This window comes from Hipposideros armiger, unplaced genomic scaffold (assembly GCF_001890085.2).
Source record: "Hipposideros armiger isolate ML-2016 unplaced genomic scaffold, ASM189008v1 scaffold_40, whole genome shotgun sequence".
NCBI lineage: Eukaryota > Metazoa > Chordata > Mammalia > Chiroptera > Hipposideridae > Hipposideros > Hipposideros armiger.
The window spans coordinates 2,268,879-2,288,103 of NW_017731390.1; the positions used below are offsets into that span (position 1 = coordinate 2,268,879).

The window sequence follows — 19,225 nt, forward strand, 5'->3', positions numbered from 1 at the left end:
CTAAGGTGATGCAGAAACATTTTAATATTAGACCAAGAGAAAATGAATCAGGAAGGACAACTTGTGGCCACTGGAAGTACGATTCTAAAATCAAATTTAGATATAAATATGATTTTGCTCCCATAACTTCCTGTTTTGGGGGGGTTTTTTTGCAGGTATTTTACAGATATAAAACGTATGGGTATGAGCGGTGTAGAGGGAAAAGGCTGGGGTGAGGAGTGGATTATATAAGAATGATTGTTTCCTTTACCACTAGTAGCTGCCTGGAGCATAATTTCCCCCTTCAAAGCCTTGGTAAGAGCAGCTGGGGATAATGAACAGTGGTTAAAGATGCTTTGTTTTACATCTAGCAAAAAGGATCATTAACACCTCAACTGTCTTTTTTTGTTTTTTTGTTTTTACCAACAGCTCCTGCTGCTGTTGACAATCATGGTAACCCTCAGGGTGGCAGGGGCAAAAGGGTGGGTAATTCACCAGAAAATGATATTCACTGATTTGGATTATGTGCACCACTGCTCCTCTCCACTCATGTGCTTAATTAAAAGCTGACTAGTACAAAATAAGTGAAATTGCAATTCTTCGCTGGAACTATCTGGGGAGCAACAGAAATTTTGCAGGGAGGTAGGGTATCTGCCAGAAAAGCTGCACTACCATCTCCCCATTATATTTCTATTCTAGAGTTAATCTTAATGCCACCTCTTTCTTATGGGGCAAAAGGCTTATGAGTCCAACAGACATCTCACTGAAATGATGATACAGGAGGAGTGGGTAGTATTGTTTCATCTTCATTTTATCAAAGAAGAAATAAAAGGCAAGGAGCTGTGACTAGGACAATACAGTTAGTCTAAGGCATGGCTCCAATCACATTAGGGAAAACCCCAGAAAGAATGCAACTATGGTGGGCTCAACATCGCGTGAACATCATTCAGAAGTTTTTGTTGACCAGCTGGTTGGCTGCCTGGGAGTCATTTCCATTTGTTCAGTCCCTGGGGGGAGAGAAAATGGAACTGCTTTCTTATAGTTCAATTAGGAAAATCTGGATGGAGGGAATTGAATTTAGTTCACAAAAGGTGCCAAAATCCATACTGCCTCCTTTCAAAAAATGCACAGAAAGTTACAGCAAGAAGTCAGGGCTCCAGATTTCTCAAACCGATGCTTCATCACCTCCCTCTTCACCTCAAGATAACTTGCCAGGACAACTATCTGTTGACTAGTTACGACAGGTGAAGAGAAATCATTGGTGGGGTCCACAGTTCCCACAATCCTTTCAATTCCACTTTTCCCATAAGCTTAAAAATAAAACGCCATAAACTCGAAGTTTACTTTAAATTACCCAAGTCCCTGAAACAGAGGACTTCTTTATTTTTAGTATTAAAGAGATTAATGTTAGTTCTCATTTTTCGGATGTATCCATATTCAAACTCACCTGCTCAGAAAGTTGCAAACCCATGCAGTTTCTAACAACTCCTACTAACAATTAAGAAAGGGCTTACAACAATAAAAGTTATGTGCATAGGAAACATCAAACAGTGGAAAATGGCAATTAGAGGTATCTAGAGAGAAAGGCTTTCTGTGCTTGAAATAACATTTCATGCCCATGTTTGAGGAATAAGGTGCTTCTATTGGGAAATGAGAAATCAAGAAAAGAAATCTGTGGTATCCAAATTGGATGCCTGAGTTCTCTGCCATGCCATTTTTGGCTAGCTGAACGCAATCAGCTAGCCAAATGTTGAAGACAGAGGCCTGAGGAAGAGGAAGAAGACATTCTCAACCTCTTATCAATCTCCAGCCCCAGGGTTAGGACTGAGGACTAAGTACAAATACACTCAAGGCCTGACCTTTAGTGGCTGTGGGACAATTTGGGAAACTAATCACTTAGTACTTGAGTCAGACCTGTTGTGAACAGCCAGTTCCATCCCAGGACCCCTGTACTGGAGGGAGGCCCTTGGAAGAATGGGCACATGAGTGCCTTAAAAGGTAGTAACCTACGTGGATGGAAGTAATAGCCCTTAACACTATCCTTCAGATAATCAAAATGACTCTATTTTTAGGACAGCAGGGCTGAGTAAATCCCTAATCATTTCAGGTTAGGCAGAACCTTGGGTCATAACTCATAGTAGAAGCTATAGGTTCTACTATATAAAATCTATGTACAGTATAGATCCAAGAGGCTAGGACACTTATAGAGAGTGGCAGAACACGTGGTCTTCAAAGATTTGCTTTTCTTTTGCTGAGAAGCTCTTTCCACAAATTGGACAATTCAAAGAAGGCGTCTGGATGTGCAGCTCCTCCATGGTGTGGTCAAAAATGTCATCAGCATAGTCTGATGGGCAGGTGCGCCACTTCCTGTTGGAGAGCTGGGAGGAAGAGCAAAGGGGTCAGTGAAAATGAGATCATGTCTATCTTAGTTTCCACTATCTCCTCAGTCCATAGCATGATACTTGGCACATGGTAAGTGCTCAAGACATAGAGAGTGAATAAACAAATTCACATTTGGAGATACTCATTGGGGTTTCTCTAACCCCAGGATTGAAAGGACCTAATATTGCTGAAGCAAACAGCTTCCAGCCTGGAAGGGGCACTGGACACACCTTATTTGGCTAGCTGCTTGGGTCCCATCTCCTCCCTAGTCCTGCCACCAAACTCAACTCACAAAGGCGGTCTTGCAGAGTGCTGATGGATGGACTGTGATTTCTTCTCCTCACCTCAGCACGCTCGCTCAGCTTTGGGCACTGAACAAATGGACCCAGCTGACTTATGGAGTTATCGAAATGAACCCCGTTTCCCTATGGTTCTCCCATGAACTAGAGCAGGAAGGAAAATTTTCTCAAGGATTTGATGTGGTCAATCTCATGATTCAAAATACTTACCAGGCTGGGGGCAGAACTTTCTTGGATACCTGAGGGTAATAAAAAAGATTTCATTCTAATCAATAATGTTGTAAAGATTTTGTAGGGTGTCAGATGGACACTTGTTTTATTAGGGAGACCACTTCATGGACGGTGTAGGTGCTTGACCACTGCACTGTACACCTGAAGCTGAAGCTCAATAATATTGTATGTCAACTATAATTTTATATATATATAGTCACGGGATATGGAGTATAGAATAGGGAATAGAGTCAATGGAATTGTGACAGCTATATACGATGTCAGAGGGGTAACAGATTGAGGGAGAGGGGTTATCACTTCGTGAGGGGTGTAAATATCTAACTATTACATTGTTTTGTACACCTGAAACTAAAAAAAAAAAAAAATTTCATTCGATGAAAAAATATCCCTATGTTCTCCTCCAACTGTGTTCTAGCAATTGTTTTTCTGTAATCCCCATTGTTCCCTTTCTCCCCACAGCCTCTGACTCTTTTATCTCTCATATAAACCCTTTACTTCTGATAGAGGGGATCTAGTTCAATGATAAGGGGAAAAAGGAAAAAATAATGAAGTGCTATTTTCTTTTTTTTTAAGTCTAATTTTAATCCAGACTGAACAAACAAGCAGAGAAAACTAACTGTATTAACAGACACAGATGCACCAAATGTAAAATAGTGGGTTATTTGGTTATTTTTATTTTTTAAAGATTTCATTGGGGAATTTGGGGAGGGGAACAGTGTTAGGGAATTGGGGAAGGGGACCAGCCAAGTTGTTCTTCAATCTTCATTGTGGAGGGTGCCAGTCGCCATCTGGCTTCCTGTCAGCAGATCGTGGCCTCTAAGCTCAAGGTGCTGTGTTCAATCTTAGTTGTGGGTGGGCGTAGCCACCATCCCATGCGGGAGTCGAACCAGCAGCCTTGTTGTTAAGAGCACATGCTCTATCCACTGAGCCATCTAGGCGGCAGCTCAGCTCAAGGTGCCAAGTTCAGTCTTAGTTGCGGGTGGGTGTAGCCCACCATCGAACAGGCAATCTTGTTGTTACACCAGCTGAGACATTCTGCCACCTTTTGGCAGCTCAGCAACAGCTCAGCTTGGGCACAGTGTCACTGGCCCATGCGGGAATCCAACCGGCAGCCCTGTTGCTCAGAGCTCACACTCTTAAGCCAATTTTTAACCAACCGAGCCACTTGGCCAGCCCAACGGTGAGTTATTAACAGAACTATTTACATGCATATTTATTAGCAATCCTTTTGCACATAAGTTTTACTTTTAGTTAGTTGGAAAAAGATTTTTTTTTTTAAATTGGGGAATTGAGGGAGGGGAACAGTGTTGGGAAATTGGGGAAGGGGAACAGTGTTGGGGAATTGCGGAAGGGGAACAACCAATTTGTTGTCCTTTAATCTTAGTTGTGGAGGCCGCAGCTAGCTCAGCTCCAAGTCCAGTCACCATCTGGCTGCAGCTCGTGGCTGCTCAGCTCAAGGTGCTGTGTTCAATCTTAGTTGTGGGTGGGTGCAGCCACCGTCCCATACAGGGAGTTGAACCGGCAACCTTGTTGTTAGGAGCATGCGCTCTTACCAGCTGAGCCACGCTGCCACCTGTTAGCAGCTCAGCAGCAGCTCAGCTCAGGTGCATCTCACTGGCCCATGTGGGAACCAAATCGGTGACCCTGTTTGTTGCTCAGAGCTTGCACTCTTAAGCAAGCTCTTAACCAACTGAGCCACTCGGCCAGCCCAGGAAAAAGGTTTTTTGACATTAGGTAAAAATAGGGCTGAGGCAGTACTACATTATAGTAAAAATATTTATTAGAACAGTGATCCTCAAGGTGTATCAATTATAAAGCAGATGAAAACTTGAGTGACAAAGATCTAGCAAAATTCTCTAATAAAAAAGTCAATACAACTCATGCTACAAAATAAAAATGAGAAAGCCATATAAATGAAGCAGAAAAATGTTCTAAGCTTCTGGGTAAGGTAATGAAGCTAGGTGAAAAAAAAAAAAAAGAACAATTCTACAACTGCAATAAATCCTCAGTGAAGAATCTTGGTTGTTTAGTTTGGAGTTCTAAGTCCCCTCATCCCCCCCCCCTTTTTTTAATGACATTTTAAAAGCCCTTGGTATCAAATAGCATCTGGATATGTAAATCAGTTAATGATACAGTCTAAGACTTTAGTGCTAAAGATTTTCATGATTGTGAATCATTTGCAACCCAATTTATTGAGATACTAAATGTAAAACTAAATGAAAGCTATATACTTATATCTAAAAAGAGGGTGCTACAGTTTTGCAGTAATATGTATTTCCAGGCTAAGACTTTTCCCCTCAAGAAAAGCTGAATTTAAAGGGTAAGCTTCTAACCAGCTAGCAAAATTTACTTTCTACATTTATTTCAAAATCGATTTATTGCAGCCTAAACAGTGGAATTAATTGTACATAATAAACTATTACACATACACACACACACACACACACACACACATTTTAAGTTATAGGAAATAAAGTTTATTTTGGCAGACAGTGTTAAACAAAAGTTGTATGCATTAGTAACATAACTCAGCATCCTTAATTTGGTATAAGAGTGACACAATTTCTTGCTTTCTGTGTTCTGCTAAATCACCATAACCTAAACTGCTTTATAAAACTGACTATGTTGAAATTTAGCTTTACTGTTTTTGCTTGTGCTCTGATTCCAAACAAAACTTTTCATAAGCTTCTTCTATCTCTGGGTCCATCTCATCATCAATATCATCCAAGTATGGATCACCAGCCCCCGATAAATCTGTTCCATTTTCTTCATAATCTGGAAAAAAGTCTTCTCTTTCAAGTAACTCTTGATATTTCTCTTGGTAATCTGAATCAGATGCAGTGAAAGGAACACCATCATATGTGTAAAATGTTGGTTCATTCATAAAATAGTTAGGATCATTTTCAGGCGTTGCTTTTCTGTATGTTGAGGTTACATGGACTCTACCCCAGTTACTTAACCTGAGTTCTAGAAGCTTCAAGAGCATCTGTTTTATGTCTCTGCTGCAATTTGCATCTAGGACAACATTTTCAATTCTCTGAAAAATTTCTTCCATATCAGTCTTTCCTCTTTCCTTCCAGACATCCTCCAAAACTGACCCTGTCAACTTCAGTAATTTAACTGCACAAATTAAATTGTCATCCACAGGATTAGAAAGGAGGGCATTCAGCAACTCTGGAAGAGCAACCTGAAAAATATCTCCTCTTGTAACCTGTCCATTTGTTCCTCTGGTCTCCAGGTTAAGATAAAGTTCTCCCAGAAAGAGTACAAATGCATGGAATCGTTTTCGAGTCTCTTCATTCCCTTTTGCAGCTTGATCTTTAACTTCATATTCAGTCCGACATCTTTGAAGCAGCAATTGACGGAAGCTGCCACTCTGTGAGCTAATTGTCAGATGATGGGACAGGTAATTACACAGGCAAGCTCCCATGTAAGAGAAATTTGGAATAGATGTGGCCTGTTGATAGATGAGTTCCACAAGTTCTTGAAAAGCATCATCTGTTGTAACCCACTCCGGCAGTGTCTCTGAAAACTGTTCAATTTCAGTTTCAAAACTGCCAGGCTGCTCTGTAAGATGATTCAAGAAATCCTGAACATATTCTGCTAGAGTGGGATAATCCGCACAATCATCTTCATAGGATTCTGTATAATTAGAAGAATAACCTGATGGGTAAAATTCAGGGGCGTTCACAGACAGCTTCGACATTAATACAGGAGCTACGACCGCCTGGGGTTTAGCCATCACTGACTCCGCGTTCTGCTGTAGGGTGTTATCCTGTGAACTAGGTGGCGCTCTCTGGGGTTTCGTTTGTTCCCAGGCAGGCCGGACCTATGCGGTGGTTCTCAGGAGAGAAGGGCAAGACTCTGAAGTGCTCTTTTCAATAGCCATGTATATGTTATATTGGGTTGCTGGAAAAGTCATGACACAATTTTGCAACGAAAAACACAGAAAAAAATACGTCATGACTTTTCCGGCAACCCAATAGAAACAGAAAAAAACAATAAACCTGTTTTCAGTGTGTGGAAAAGGAGAGTTTAATAAAAACAGTAACAATTTAACAAGGAGACAATCTAAGAATAGATTTTAAGATTGAATCCATGCAGTTATTTTTCAAATGAAATGCTTAAAAATATTTTTAAAGATCAAATAAACTTGTACCCCTGCGTGCTGCAAAGTTCTGATTGTGACTCGAGAGAAAACGACTGCTTTAAACCGTCCAAAAAGCAAATGCTGTATCATATTGCTTTTGGAGACAAAAGGGGAAAGTTCTGTGTTTGGCAAGGATGTCTGACCCCCAGTTCTTGAGTGACAAGAGTCAGGGGACATTTCCTGACCGGGGGTGTCTGTGGAGCACACTCCAGCTACCCTTGGTCAGGCCATCAGGTGGCTATTGTCACTGCCCATTCCTGGGCAGCACTCCCCATCTCTTGTGCTTCCATTTCCAACCCTTAATTAGCTTCCTCAGCTTTGTATGTGTATATCTTCTACTCAGAGGCATTTCTCTGATTTATATATTTGGAATATAGCCACGGGACTCAATTTGTGGATGCTGCCTTTAGGCGAATGATCTGATTTGCGTCTTCTAGATTCAGATTTATTTCTCAATTAACACGTCTCGCCTGGCAATCTTTCTACTGGGTCCTCAGCTTCTGCCCAGCAAGTCTTAACAGTGAGACTGGTCTTAATTAGCATCTCAGACACACACAAAAATTGAGCGGGGGAAAGAGATGCAGGCAGGGGCCTTTCAGCTCGAATGGCAAAATTGTCTTACCAGAATATGGGTTTCCATAGACCAGTCCCGGGCTTTGTCCTGCACCTCCTTGTTCTGAAGTAGGCACTTGATATGGCAAAGAGTCAAAATCCAGACCCATGTAACTCATCATTCTGCTGTTCTCCCTCTTCAAAATCTAAGGATAGAATATTTATAGAGACATGTTGAAAAGACAACAACACAGAATGGCCCCAAGAAACTGGCTAGGGGATGCCCAATTACAGGTTCTTTTCAATGAGCAGCGTGGAGAAACCCAGGAAATGATAAACCACGATTTTTCAAAAGGGCAAGCAGTAGCCTCCATACTCCAAAGATCTGAGTTCTTGATATCTGAATTTAAATATATATTGAATTTTGTTTAGATTAACACAAAATAGAATTTTAAATCTCTAAATACATACCAACTAACGGGGGTATAAGATTTATGTGGCTATATGAGGGTGGCAGGAGCTATATTAAGATGGAAACTGTTGTACATTATTGAAAGCAAAATGCTTTTTTTAGTGTCTTTCCTGGAACAATTTTCTTACACAATGTGAATATTCATCTGATATAATTTTCCCTTTCTTATGTTTTATCCCATCAAATATACAAACAGAGACAGTTAGAAGGAGGGAGGAAGAGAGAGAGGGAGGGAATGAGAGAGAGAGAACAAAAGAAAATAAGCTACAAAGGGGGAAGATAGCATTTAAAGTTCTTAGAAAAAAGAAAATTAGTAAACTGCCCATTAACATCTTAAGAGGGCTTTACTATAGTTCTTGACAAAGCTTTCTAATATCAGATCTTTTCCTTCTTATTGTTAAGTTGTGTGCGCACTCCCTCCCAACCCCTGCCCAGTCCCATCAGACTATCCCAGGAAAACAGGGATTTCAAAGTCAAGTTATAGGTACTTATCTAAATCAAAAGGTTGAGAATGACAGGGCCAGAAATAGACAACAAATGCCTTCTGCAATACTGAAACACACTGGCATAAATAATGAAGTGAAAAGTAGAAATGATTGCTTGGAAGCATAGCCCAGAATGGTCAGAGAGAGGGCAGAGATGGAGACCTGCCAGAGGTGTAGATCTAGAAGGAGGAACCTGAATGTATGGACACCCACACTCTGATGCCTGGTAAGAGCATGAGAATGACTTCAAGGGCAACCACTTCATTTGCTGCCATCATCCTCAATCAATCAATCAATCAATCAATCAATCAATCAATCACAAATTGTGTTTAACACACAACAGAAAATAAATACTGGTTGGTTGGATGAATGAATGAATGAACTGATGAATGGATGAATGAAGGCAAGGCATTTATTAGGGGCCTACCATGAGTCCGGCACTGGTACAGACCACCAATTCTGCTCCTGGTTTGGTAGCAGAAAAGAGGAAAACGTTGGGCTGAAGGAAAGGGGTTCCTAAGCCAGCATAAAAATGATGTAGGGTATTACCCTCCAAAGACAATACTTACAATAGTGGTGAAGTTAAAACCAAAAATAGTAAGTTAGATCTTCACCGAAGCTCTTCCTTTCAAGTTGACTATTGCTATGGCAAACACGTTTGTCATAGAATAAAGAGATGGTTTTGTGGTAGATTAGGAAAACTGATTAAATTTATTCAGTTTAGAAGCAACTGTCTCCCCCACTGTCCCGGAAGGGGCTCTTTTAGTTAACTTTTTATTTTATCACCACATCTCTGGGTCACCCTGCTCCTTCCCCTTAAACTCCCGGGGTTTTTTTTCCCCTTCTATACACTTACATCATTTTCTCCTTCCAAATTCTGTTTCTCTTTCTGCAGAACATCGCATATAATCTTGTTCTCGCTTAGTCTTTTTGACAGGTCAAAGTTCTGGTCCTGTCCATAATAAAAAAAAAGAAAATGAGGATTAGGATCACGTATGGTAATCTGGGTCCAGGGTGGCTAGCAGCAGGAGATCGCAGAGGCTCTAGCTTTCCAAAGTGACGGATTGAGGTGGGGAAGAAGGGGCCTGGGGTGAGCACGCTTGTTTCCGTGGAGGGGATGCTGACTAACAGAAAAGGGACTTAAAATGCCTAAGACCCTTGGCTGGCACGGAGATGCTGGTTTCTTTTGATTTAGATGGGAGTGTAAGTGACCACAGAGAGAAACAGAAAGCTTGGGGAAGACCTCAAGACTGACTTATCAAAATTAGGGGAAAATGGAGTCTAGTTTAATCCCACCCAACCATGGAAACAGTCATCTCTGCCTTGAATAAACATCTCAATCAATGTGACATGAAGCACTTAGGGTTAGGTTGGCATGACTCGCAGTGTGAGGACAGGCAATATGGACTCAAGTTACACTGAGGAAGAAGGAACCCTGGAAGCCATTAACCCAGACTGGGGTCTTGGGCTTCCCAGTATGATGGGTTGAGCTGGCTAGTTTCATGGACCCCCCAAGCCTCTAGGCATGCTTCAATGCTTCCCATCTCCTCCCTACCTACATACACGTGTGCATACCTCACAAAAACACTTTAAGCTAATCCTACCAGTTGTGGGTTTTTTTCCCAAGATTTTTTATTTGAATGCTGGTGCCCAAACTGCTGTATGCTTCTATCCGACCCTGAGGTAGTAATGAGAGAGGGGCTACCCGATGGCAACGCTGGCTGCGAGTTCCTGCCGGCTCTTCTGGTCCTGCTTCGTTGCCTCAAAAGGCAGAAATAAGAAAGGGCTATCTGAGTCTGCACAGAAAGTGGCTCAATGGTTACAAAAACCTTCTGAGGCTCATGCCTGAGCTGGGGCCGGTTTTCAGGGATTCCCAGGCTGGTTTCTGGCTACACGCTCCATCCCTCCTCTTTCTAGCAGAAAGACACATTTCTTGCTTAACAAGGGTATAAAATCCTGGGCTTGGTTTAAGAACCACAGACCTTCACACCCCATGCTTCCTGGGCCCCTGGTCTCTGTCACCTACCAGCGCCGCAGCCCTGAGTGGCCTGATCTGCTTGTGGAGCTGTTGACACTCTTTGTACTTCTCTAAGAAACAGTCTCTCCCGGCCTCTACCTTTGCCTTTAGGCAGTCCACCTTTTGTACTAACTGCTCCTCCACTGCTGTTTCCTTGTTCCTAGGCTCCTGAAGTATAAGACACATAGTCCTCACAGTTAGGGGCCTTTTGGATGCATAAGGAATAAAAAATTGCTTTCAGACAGCTGGGGAGCCCCTGGGTCTTGAAAAATACTCCACGAAAACCAAGAAAATCCATACCTGCCGCACAGAGGTTCAAACCTTTGCATGACCATATATTATTTAAAACAATAATTTCTTTGCTACATTAGAGGTCACAAATTCAAATATGCCTATAAGGAGGGGCCCGGCATGCAACAGTAACTGAATGAAGGAGATGAATGGAGGAGCTGACGGTGAAGGCTGTAGCCTAAAGGAGAACACGTGACCCATCCAAAGGGTGCAGCAGCCGCTCTGCTCCAGATATCGCCACTGTGCAGGAATGTGGGCTCCATGTTTCCAGATCCTTAACTTTTCCAGAGAAGCTGGAATACAATTTTTTATGGGAAATTTTCCCATTTTTAAGTATTGTTAATATAATTTTTAAAAAAACACCATCTAGTCCAAATAAAAAACTTCTGTGGGCTAAATTTAACCTGTGAGCTGCCGAGTTTCAAACTTTGTTCTACTCTTTTTGTATCAGGCTAAAATATACAGTGTCTTATAAATAGTAGGTATCGATAATTGATTGATTGGATGAATAAATGATGCATATGTGATGTGCGTTACAATCCCAATAGTTGCAATATAGTTGCAAAATAGTTGCAAATAGTTACAATCCCAATAACCTCCAGACATCAGGGTTTCTCATGTTCTTACATCAATTCAGAAAATGGGGCTTCGAGGCACCTGTCATCACCATAAGGCCTCTTTTCCAACAATATATTATAGGAAATTATTAGTCAATTAGACTTTAATTACCATATTAGAGCTCAACTTTATAATAGCTACTTTGTCTGCCTGCACAATAACTCTAAAGAAGGGGATAGGGTTATTTTGTGTGATTCCTAGCCCAAGGCTCTGTTAACTACAACTTGTCGTGAAATTTAACTTCTAATATTCCTTTATAACCCATCACACATCAAAAATGCCCACCTCTCCTAAACATTTGTGAATGGCAGATTCTCTGCCCCTTTGGGTAGAGTAAAAAAGTCCAGAGGTAGTGCTATGCTAATCTGTCTTATTTCTCCTTTCCATCACTTGAAAATAGGCCCTTATCCCCCTCCTTCCTTTCTGTAGGCTCCCACATAGTCATCCAAAGACAGACATGCCGTTAACTCCTGCTGCTTCTTCGTTGCCGTAGCTTCTTTCTGCTTCAACTCCTCCACTGTCTGCTTGAGCGTCTTCTGGCACTCCCACTGCATGAAAACAGATTTCAGTATCACTGCTGGAAACGTGCATGCACACACACACGCATGCACGCACGCAAGCATGCACGCATGCACTGGGGAAGGGCCTGCTGAGTTAATGAGCAAGGAGGATGCAGAAAAGAAGCAAGTCTTCTCTTATTAGTTTCTGAGAAAAGCCATGAGATACCTCATTTCAGGTGGCTTCCTCTAAGACCTTTCCCAGAGTGATATGATAAAGAAAGAACAATGTGTATATATTTTCTTTAAATACCTAAAAATGTTATTTTCTTCCAGGACTCTACCTGTTCAGTTAAACTGAGAAAGAGCTTGCCATATTCTTTTTTCAGGTGCTCCAACTGCTCTGTCTTATCTTGATTTCCCTGAACAAGCTTCTCCATTTCTTTCTCTTGAGTTGACAGCTGGGCCTAAAGCAAAAATAGTGAATACGACTAAGATATAAAGGTAAACCAACCAGAAACAATGATTTTTCATATACAGTAACATAAAGAGATGTGTGTTCCTTAGCAACTCCCAACTGCCAAATATCCTTTAGAACTTCTTCCCTCTTCAGCTCTATCTTCTACCCTAAGAATCTAAGATTCAACTGAGTCAACTTCAACAAACTACTCTTTAAAGCCCTTCTTTAAAGCACAGCTTCCTTAAAAGACAGCAGTTCGACTCTCTGCTTTACCTTCCAGGCTTTTGAGTAAGATTTTGCTTGAAAAGATTTTGTAGCTAAAAGAAGTTTGAAAATCATTGGTATAGATAACAGGCATCTACCTGAGCTCATGATAAATATAAACCAAACAAATTATTCAGTTCCTTGTGAACTGTGACTAAAAAAAAAAAAAAAAAAGTGTGTGTGTGGGGGGGTGTCAAGAACAGAAAACACATACTCTGAAACTTTAGCCTAATGCTTTGAAAGGTACACCATAAGGCACTCGTTACAAGGAAATGCATCTCTCTGGGCCATGAGAAAGGAGGGTGGCAAGGCTAAGAAAACATACTTGGGCAAAGGTTTGGCATCACCTACCTGAAGCTGATCCACTCTGACTTTCATCTTTTTATTTTCTGAGGATATTTTCTGGTTTTGTTCTTTCAGTCTGTGGAGGTGGAGACGACTATGTGAAATATATGCTGATGCCAGGTCAGCTCCCCCAGGCCTTAAACAAGGGAAGGCTGCCTTGGCTCTAAGCCTTTAGAGTTCTTTAAAACTCCACTATTTTTTATTTTATTTTACTTTTTTTAGCTGAGCCATCCTGCCACCTGTTGGCAGCTCAGCGGCAGCTCAGCTTGAGCCGGGAATTGAACTGCTGTTGCTCAGAGCTTGCACTCTTGAGCGAGCTCTTAACCAACTGAGCCACTCGGCCAGCCTAAAATCCACCATTCTTTTCTTCAATCCTGTTTTCTGCTTCCTGACATCAAAGTGCAAGTATATTCAATACTTAACATTAATAATTGAATTCAGGTCATTTCTCCTTACATTCTGACACTAATTCTCTAACCTAGTATCAAAGAGCTCATGACTCAAAGTGGAGAATTACATTTATTAATGTCATAATAGGAAGACTGTTTTCTAACAAACTCTAGAAATCTAAGGGTGTCTGTAACAGCAGTTCCTCCCATCCGAGAGGCACACTCACTGAAGCAGCTCTGCCTCCCTGCTGTCCTGCTCTTTCACTTTCTGTTCCAACTTCTTGTTGATGCTCTTTAGGGTTTCTAGCTCCTCCTGTAGATTGAAATGTCAAAGGGACAGACCATTTCTAAGACAGTTTAGTATCTCAGGCAACCAACAAATATTTATTGAGCACCCATTATATGAGTGTCAGACATAACACGATACAGCAGTGAATGAAATATCCAAATAAAGGGATTTCCATATTAAAATGTTCTTAATATGTTCTTCCCATATTAAAAACACATCTACCTTAATTTCTCTTCCACTGGAGCATATATTTGCCCATTAATTCATTAAACAAATATTTAATGAGTGCCTATTACACACCAGGCACTGTTCCTGGCACTGCAGACACAGCAGTGGATAAAAAAAAGTTGCTTTTCTCCTTGAAAAGTGCTCTCCAATAAATTCAGGAAGCCACATATGTAATTAAAAAATGGTAGTAGCCACATTAAAAAAAGTTAAAAACAACCCATGAAATTAATTTTACCAATAGCACATTTAACCCCATATATCTAAAATATCGTTTCAATATGTAAACAATAAAATATTATATTTTTTTCATACTGAATTTTCAAAATCCGGTATATATTTTATGCTTACGGCATATCATAATACACCACATTTCCCATGTGGCTAGTGGCCACCATACTGGTCCTAAACATTTGTTTTTTCTTTCCCAGTTTCGTTCTGTACTGAAGCCAAACTAGTGCGCCAATAACAACTCCATTTTTAGAGGCAAGATTTAAACATGTTTAGTTCATAGCCTTTTTAAAATCATTTTTTTCTTTTTAAAAATTGTAATAAAACATACATTAACATATAATTTACCATCGTAACCATTTTTAAGCATACAGTTCAGTGGCATTAAGTACATTCACATTGTTGTGCACCCATCACCACCTCCACCTACAGAACTCTTTTCATCTTGCAGAACTGAAATGAAGCTCTGTACCTATTAAACACTAATCCCCGCAATTTCCCTTCCCCCCAGTTCCTGGCAACCACCATTCCACTTTTTGTTTCTATGAAGTTGACTACTCTAGGTACCTCACATAAATAGAATCACATGGTATCTGTCTCTCTCTCTGATCCACTTTACCCAGGATAATGTCCTCATGGTTCATCCATGTCACAGCATGTGTCAGAATTTCCTTCCCTTTTAAAGCTGAAGAATATTTCATTGTATGTCCACACTATGCCATGTCTATCCATCTATCCATCACTGGATACCAAAGGCTGCCTCCACCCTTTGGCCCCTGAGAAAAATGCTGTTATAGACATGGGTATACTAGTATCTCTTTGAAAAAACAGGTATTATCAATCCTCTTTTTATACGGAGGGAAACTGAGGTTCATGAGAGATGTTAAGAAATTTCTTCCGGTTTATCAAATAATAAGTGGGAGAAACAGCCTGTGCGACTTCAAAGACAAGGTTCCTAACCACTGTATGATCTTTTTTTTTTTTTTTTTTTTTTTGTAGCTGACCCATCCTGCCACCTCTTAGCAGCTCAGCTCGGGCTGGGCATCGAATCGCTGTTGCTCAGAGCTCGCAATCTTGAACAAGCTCTTAACCAACTGAGCCACTCGGCTGGCCCTTACCACTGTATGATCTTGGCTCTAAAACCCTTGGGCTTTAACATAAACAATATCTGAGTTCAAATTCCAGCTCATTCCAAAGCCACAAACTGACTGTGACATGGAGCAAGACACTTAACCTCTCTGAGCTGCAGGGCTGTTGTAAAAATTAAGTGAAGCAATGTGCTTAATTATAGTGCCTGGCACATAGTGGGTGCTGAATAAATATTGGCTTTTGTTATCACTATGATAATTGGTAGCAAGTATGCAGGAGAGCAATCCCAAGAATCAGACCCTCTGATTCCTTGGTTAGAACCTGGCAGGTGGACTGGGCTGTAGGGCTCCTCCTGGCCAGATGCTGGCTCTTGACAGCCGAGTTGTGAGTTATGTCTATTCCACCTTTGTCTGCTATCTCACTGCCTGGGACGGGCCAGCTCTGCAGTCTGGACCTGCCATGAACACTTTCATACCAGTCCAGGGCAGAGGACATCACAGGTACTTGTGTGACAGCACGATGTAAAGAACAGAGCGCTGTCTGGAAGTCAAGAGAAGTGAGTCCTAACCCGGTGTGACCACTAAACAGACCCCTTGGCCTCTCCTCTGCGCCTCAGATTTCTCACCTGTAGATCAAGGGCTTTACAGGTAGTAATTGCCAAGGTCTGTGTGTTCTGGAAACGTCTAAGCTATAACCCCAGTGTAATTAGTTTATAGTCTTTAGAGAAAACCCTCCAGTTTAGCTTCTAGCATTATCAACTCTCATTTACCACCTGCTGATTTGAAGGATGATTAAAAAGAGAAGCAACAAAGAGTTTGGATAACCCACAACACCTTACTTTAATATTCTCTTTTCTCTTGATGTCCATGTTCTAGCTAATCAAAGTAAATTATTTCAAGTGATAAATAGGCAATGGGAAGAAGCCATCAGGCTTCCTGGGTGTGAATCCTGGCTTCATCACTGATTAGCTGTATAAGAGATGACTTAACCTCTCTGAGCCTCAGGTTACTCATCTATAAAATTGGGATAATAATAGTACCTGTTCCAAAGGTTTGCCATGAAGTGTAAGTAAAGTAATCCATATGAAACTTTTAACACTGTGTCTATTCAAAGATATTAGCATAAGGGAGGGGAGATCACAAGCAAAACTGAAACTAGTGCTGGATAAGAGTACCATTCTGATCTGCACACTCCAAGTTCACCTTTAACCTGCAGCCATACCTGCTTCTTTTGGAGCTCCGCCTGCATGTCTGAGTTCTGCTTCTGGAGGCTGACACAGCTATCTTTCAGCTCCTGGTTTTCTTTGCAAAGCTCACTGTTGTGCTGCTCAATCTCTTCCACCTCACCCTATAAAAGAGCATTCCATACACTCATATTTGACCCGTTGGAGCTTAGTGCAAATCCCTCTAGCAGAAAATTCCTACAGTCTGGGCTGGCGAGGGTCTGGATGATTCCCAGTCACTGTGGTGACATCTGTGTACTCCAAATAGGAGCAGCTCCTCAGTATAGAGGGAAGAGGGTAATAGAGTATGTCTGTTTGATTGCAGCACTGAGACTGCCATAAACAAGAAAGAGAAACAAAATTAAGGCCATAAAAAGTGAAAAGGAAGAATGACAGAAGAATGTAGGTTCTTCTTGCAAACACTTAGTACTGTTTGTCTCTCCTACTGGACTTCACTCCTTGAGGCCAGGGACAGTGTTTTAATTGATCCTTCATTGCGTCCCTAGTGCCTACTGTCACACTGGATGCAAAGTTGCTGTCCTGATAAGTAACTGAGTAAATAAGTGAATCTAATACTCATGCATGACAGGATCTGGGGCAGAACTGACAGATACAAAGATGTGGTGTGTCTCTCCTCAGAGGAGTTTATTGATTCACTGTGGTGATAAGATGTGGAGATGACAAAAATTAAGTAACTGGAGAAGTTAAGGGAATAACTGAATGCCAACTGAGTAACAGAAGCTTTAGAGAAAGGAGAAATCATTTGTTGTCATTCTTGTAAATGTCCCTAAGTCACTCCTGAGTGGGTTTGAGAGTGGGTGCTGTGTAAGTTCTTCTCAACAGTATCTGTCAGACACTCAGTAAAGCCTATTGACTCAAATTCCACCCTATCCTGGAATTGCTACTCTTACCGGCGGGAAGGGATGGGAGTAAGATGTTTACAGACCTGAGTGGTAACAACCAGGATGTCCTCCTCATTTTCTGGACAGAACTGGAAAGGGATACTTGCTCCCCGGACCACACCATCCTGATCCACATAGCAGAACTGGTAATACTCATCATCCTTGGGCAGGTAATAAGCTGAAAACACAACATGATTTATAATCCAAAATAAGGTCTATTCAGAAAACTAAAAACCTGGAAGTCTTATATGCTCTAGAAAGCCCAAGTTCAAGGGAATGAATGAGTCTTGGCTGCTGTCTTCAGTACCTTTGATCCTGTATTTGTCTCACCTTTAAATTGTACTTCCTGCTGTTTGGTCAATTCGCTCTTTACGTCAGTGGGCAAAGCAACCCACATGAAGGTGTAATACTCGCGGGTTGTCTTCCATCCCACCTGCAATGACAAGAGTTTCTCGTTCAGCATCTGAAAGTGCTCAGGGGAAAATCCTTCTTTGGGCTATGTCTCCTCATAATGCACTTACTTTTCTTTCTTTTTTTAAATTTTATTGGGGAACAGCCATGGTCATTGGTTACACATTGCTTTCATGCTACAATGGCATAGTTGACTCTTTTTTTAAGGAAGGTGGTGCTCACAGTAGCCCATGCGGGGATCAAACTGGCAACCTTGGTGTTATCAGCACCACGCTCTAACCAACTGAGCAAACTGGTCACCCCTGCACTTACTTTTTATTTATGTTGAAAAGCCAACAGAATGAGTCACTATGACAAGATCCACCCATCGTGGATCAAATCTTGTTTTTTGACTTATGACAACCATATATGGTAAAATGTCTGATACAACTAAAAATTGGCGCACATACAGAGTTCAAAATACCTGCCTTAGAAGGAAATGAAAACTGGCCACTCAACATCCATGACAAGAGTTCCAGAAATTATATCTCCAAGTCAGACTTAGTTCTATAACTGAGAGGAACTGGGAGAAAAAGTTCTCGGATTGCAAACCTCGATCCCGCTAGTCTTACAACAGTGTTCTTGGAATGTCTCCGTCAGAAAGCACTTCTGAGCTGCCCGCTCCATTGGTTTGTCCTTTTCTGTTCTCTGTCCAATTCAGTCCGGTCACCTATGCCAGCCTGGTTATACGACTGCATTTAAAAAAACGTATTTTTTGAATAGTGTGTGTGTTGGGGGTGGAAGGGCAAAAGGCTTCTTAGATTATGAGGCACCAGATAGCTGAGTCTGGTCTATGTAGTTTTCTTTCCTGGAGTGTTTTTTTGTTTTTTAATTTTTTATTTATTTATTGGGGAACAGTGTGTTTTTCCAGGACCCATCAGCTCCAAGTCAAGTCACTGTTTTCAATCTAGTTATGGAGGGCACAACTCACTGGCTCATGCGGGAATTGAACCGGCAACCTTGGTGTTACAGCACCACGCTCTAACCAACTGAGCCAACTGGCTGTCCCTGTAATATTTTTCTTTTCTTTCTTTCTTTTTTTTTTTTTTAAAGATTTTATTGGGGAATTGGGGAAGGGACCATTGGGTTTTCCCAGGACCCATTAGCTCCAAGTCAAGCTGTTGTCCTTCAATCTTAGTTGTAGAGAGCGCAGCTCAGCTCCAAGTCCAGTTGCTGCTTTCAATCTAGTTGTGGGGGGCGCTGCCCACCAGTGGGGGGCGGGGGCGCAGTCCACCACCCCATGTGGGAGTCGAACCGGCAACCTTGTTAAGAGCACTTGCTCTCACCAGCTGAGCCATCCTGCTGCCTATTGGTAGCTCAGCGGCTGCTCAGCTCGGATGCAGTTCACTGGCCCATGTGGGAATCAAACCGGCGGTCCTGTTGCTC

At 41.5% G+C, this 19,225-nt stretch overlaps 1 protein-coding gene across 9 annotated transcripts in view; it reads right to left on the reverse strand.

The window, feature by feature from the left end:
* Positions 1–1,318: 1,318 nt before the first annotated feature.
* The window catches only part of CALCOCO2 (calcium binding and coiled-coil domain 2), a 29,798-nt gene continuing 11,891 nt past the window's right edge, over positions 1,319–19,225 (reverse strand). For 3 of the 9 annotated variants that reach the window (XM_019638790.1, XM_019638791.1, XM_019638792.1), the window contains 10 exons: positions 17,720–17,822; positions 17,434–17,567; positions 16,487–16,612; positions 13,659–13,744; positions 13,049–13,118; positions 12,318–12,440; positions 11,938–12,024; positions 9,407–9,502; positions 7,664–7,799; positions 5,346–6,533 (listed from right to left, as the gene is read on the reverse strand). In XM_019638790.1, coding sequence (XP_019494335.1) covers positions 5,530–6,533; positions 7,664–7,799; positions 9,407–9,502; positions 11,938–12,024; positions 12,318–12,440; positions 13,049–13,118; positions 13,659–13,744; positions 16,487–16,612; positions 17,434–17,567; positions 17,720–17,822 — 1,965 coding nt within the window. In that variant the 3' untranslated portion in view covers positions 5,346–5,529. The other 6 variants (XM_019638794.1, XM_019638795.1, XM_019638796.1 and 3 more) reach the window with 6 other exon arrangements.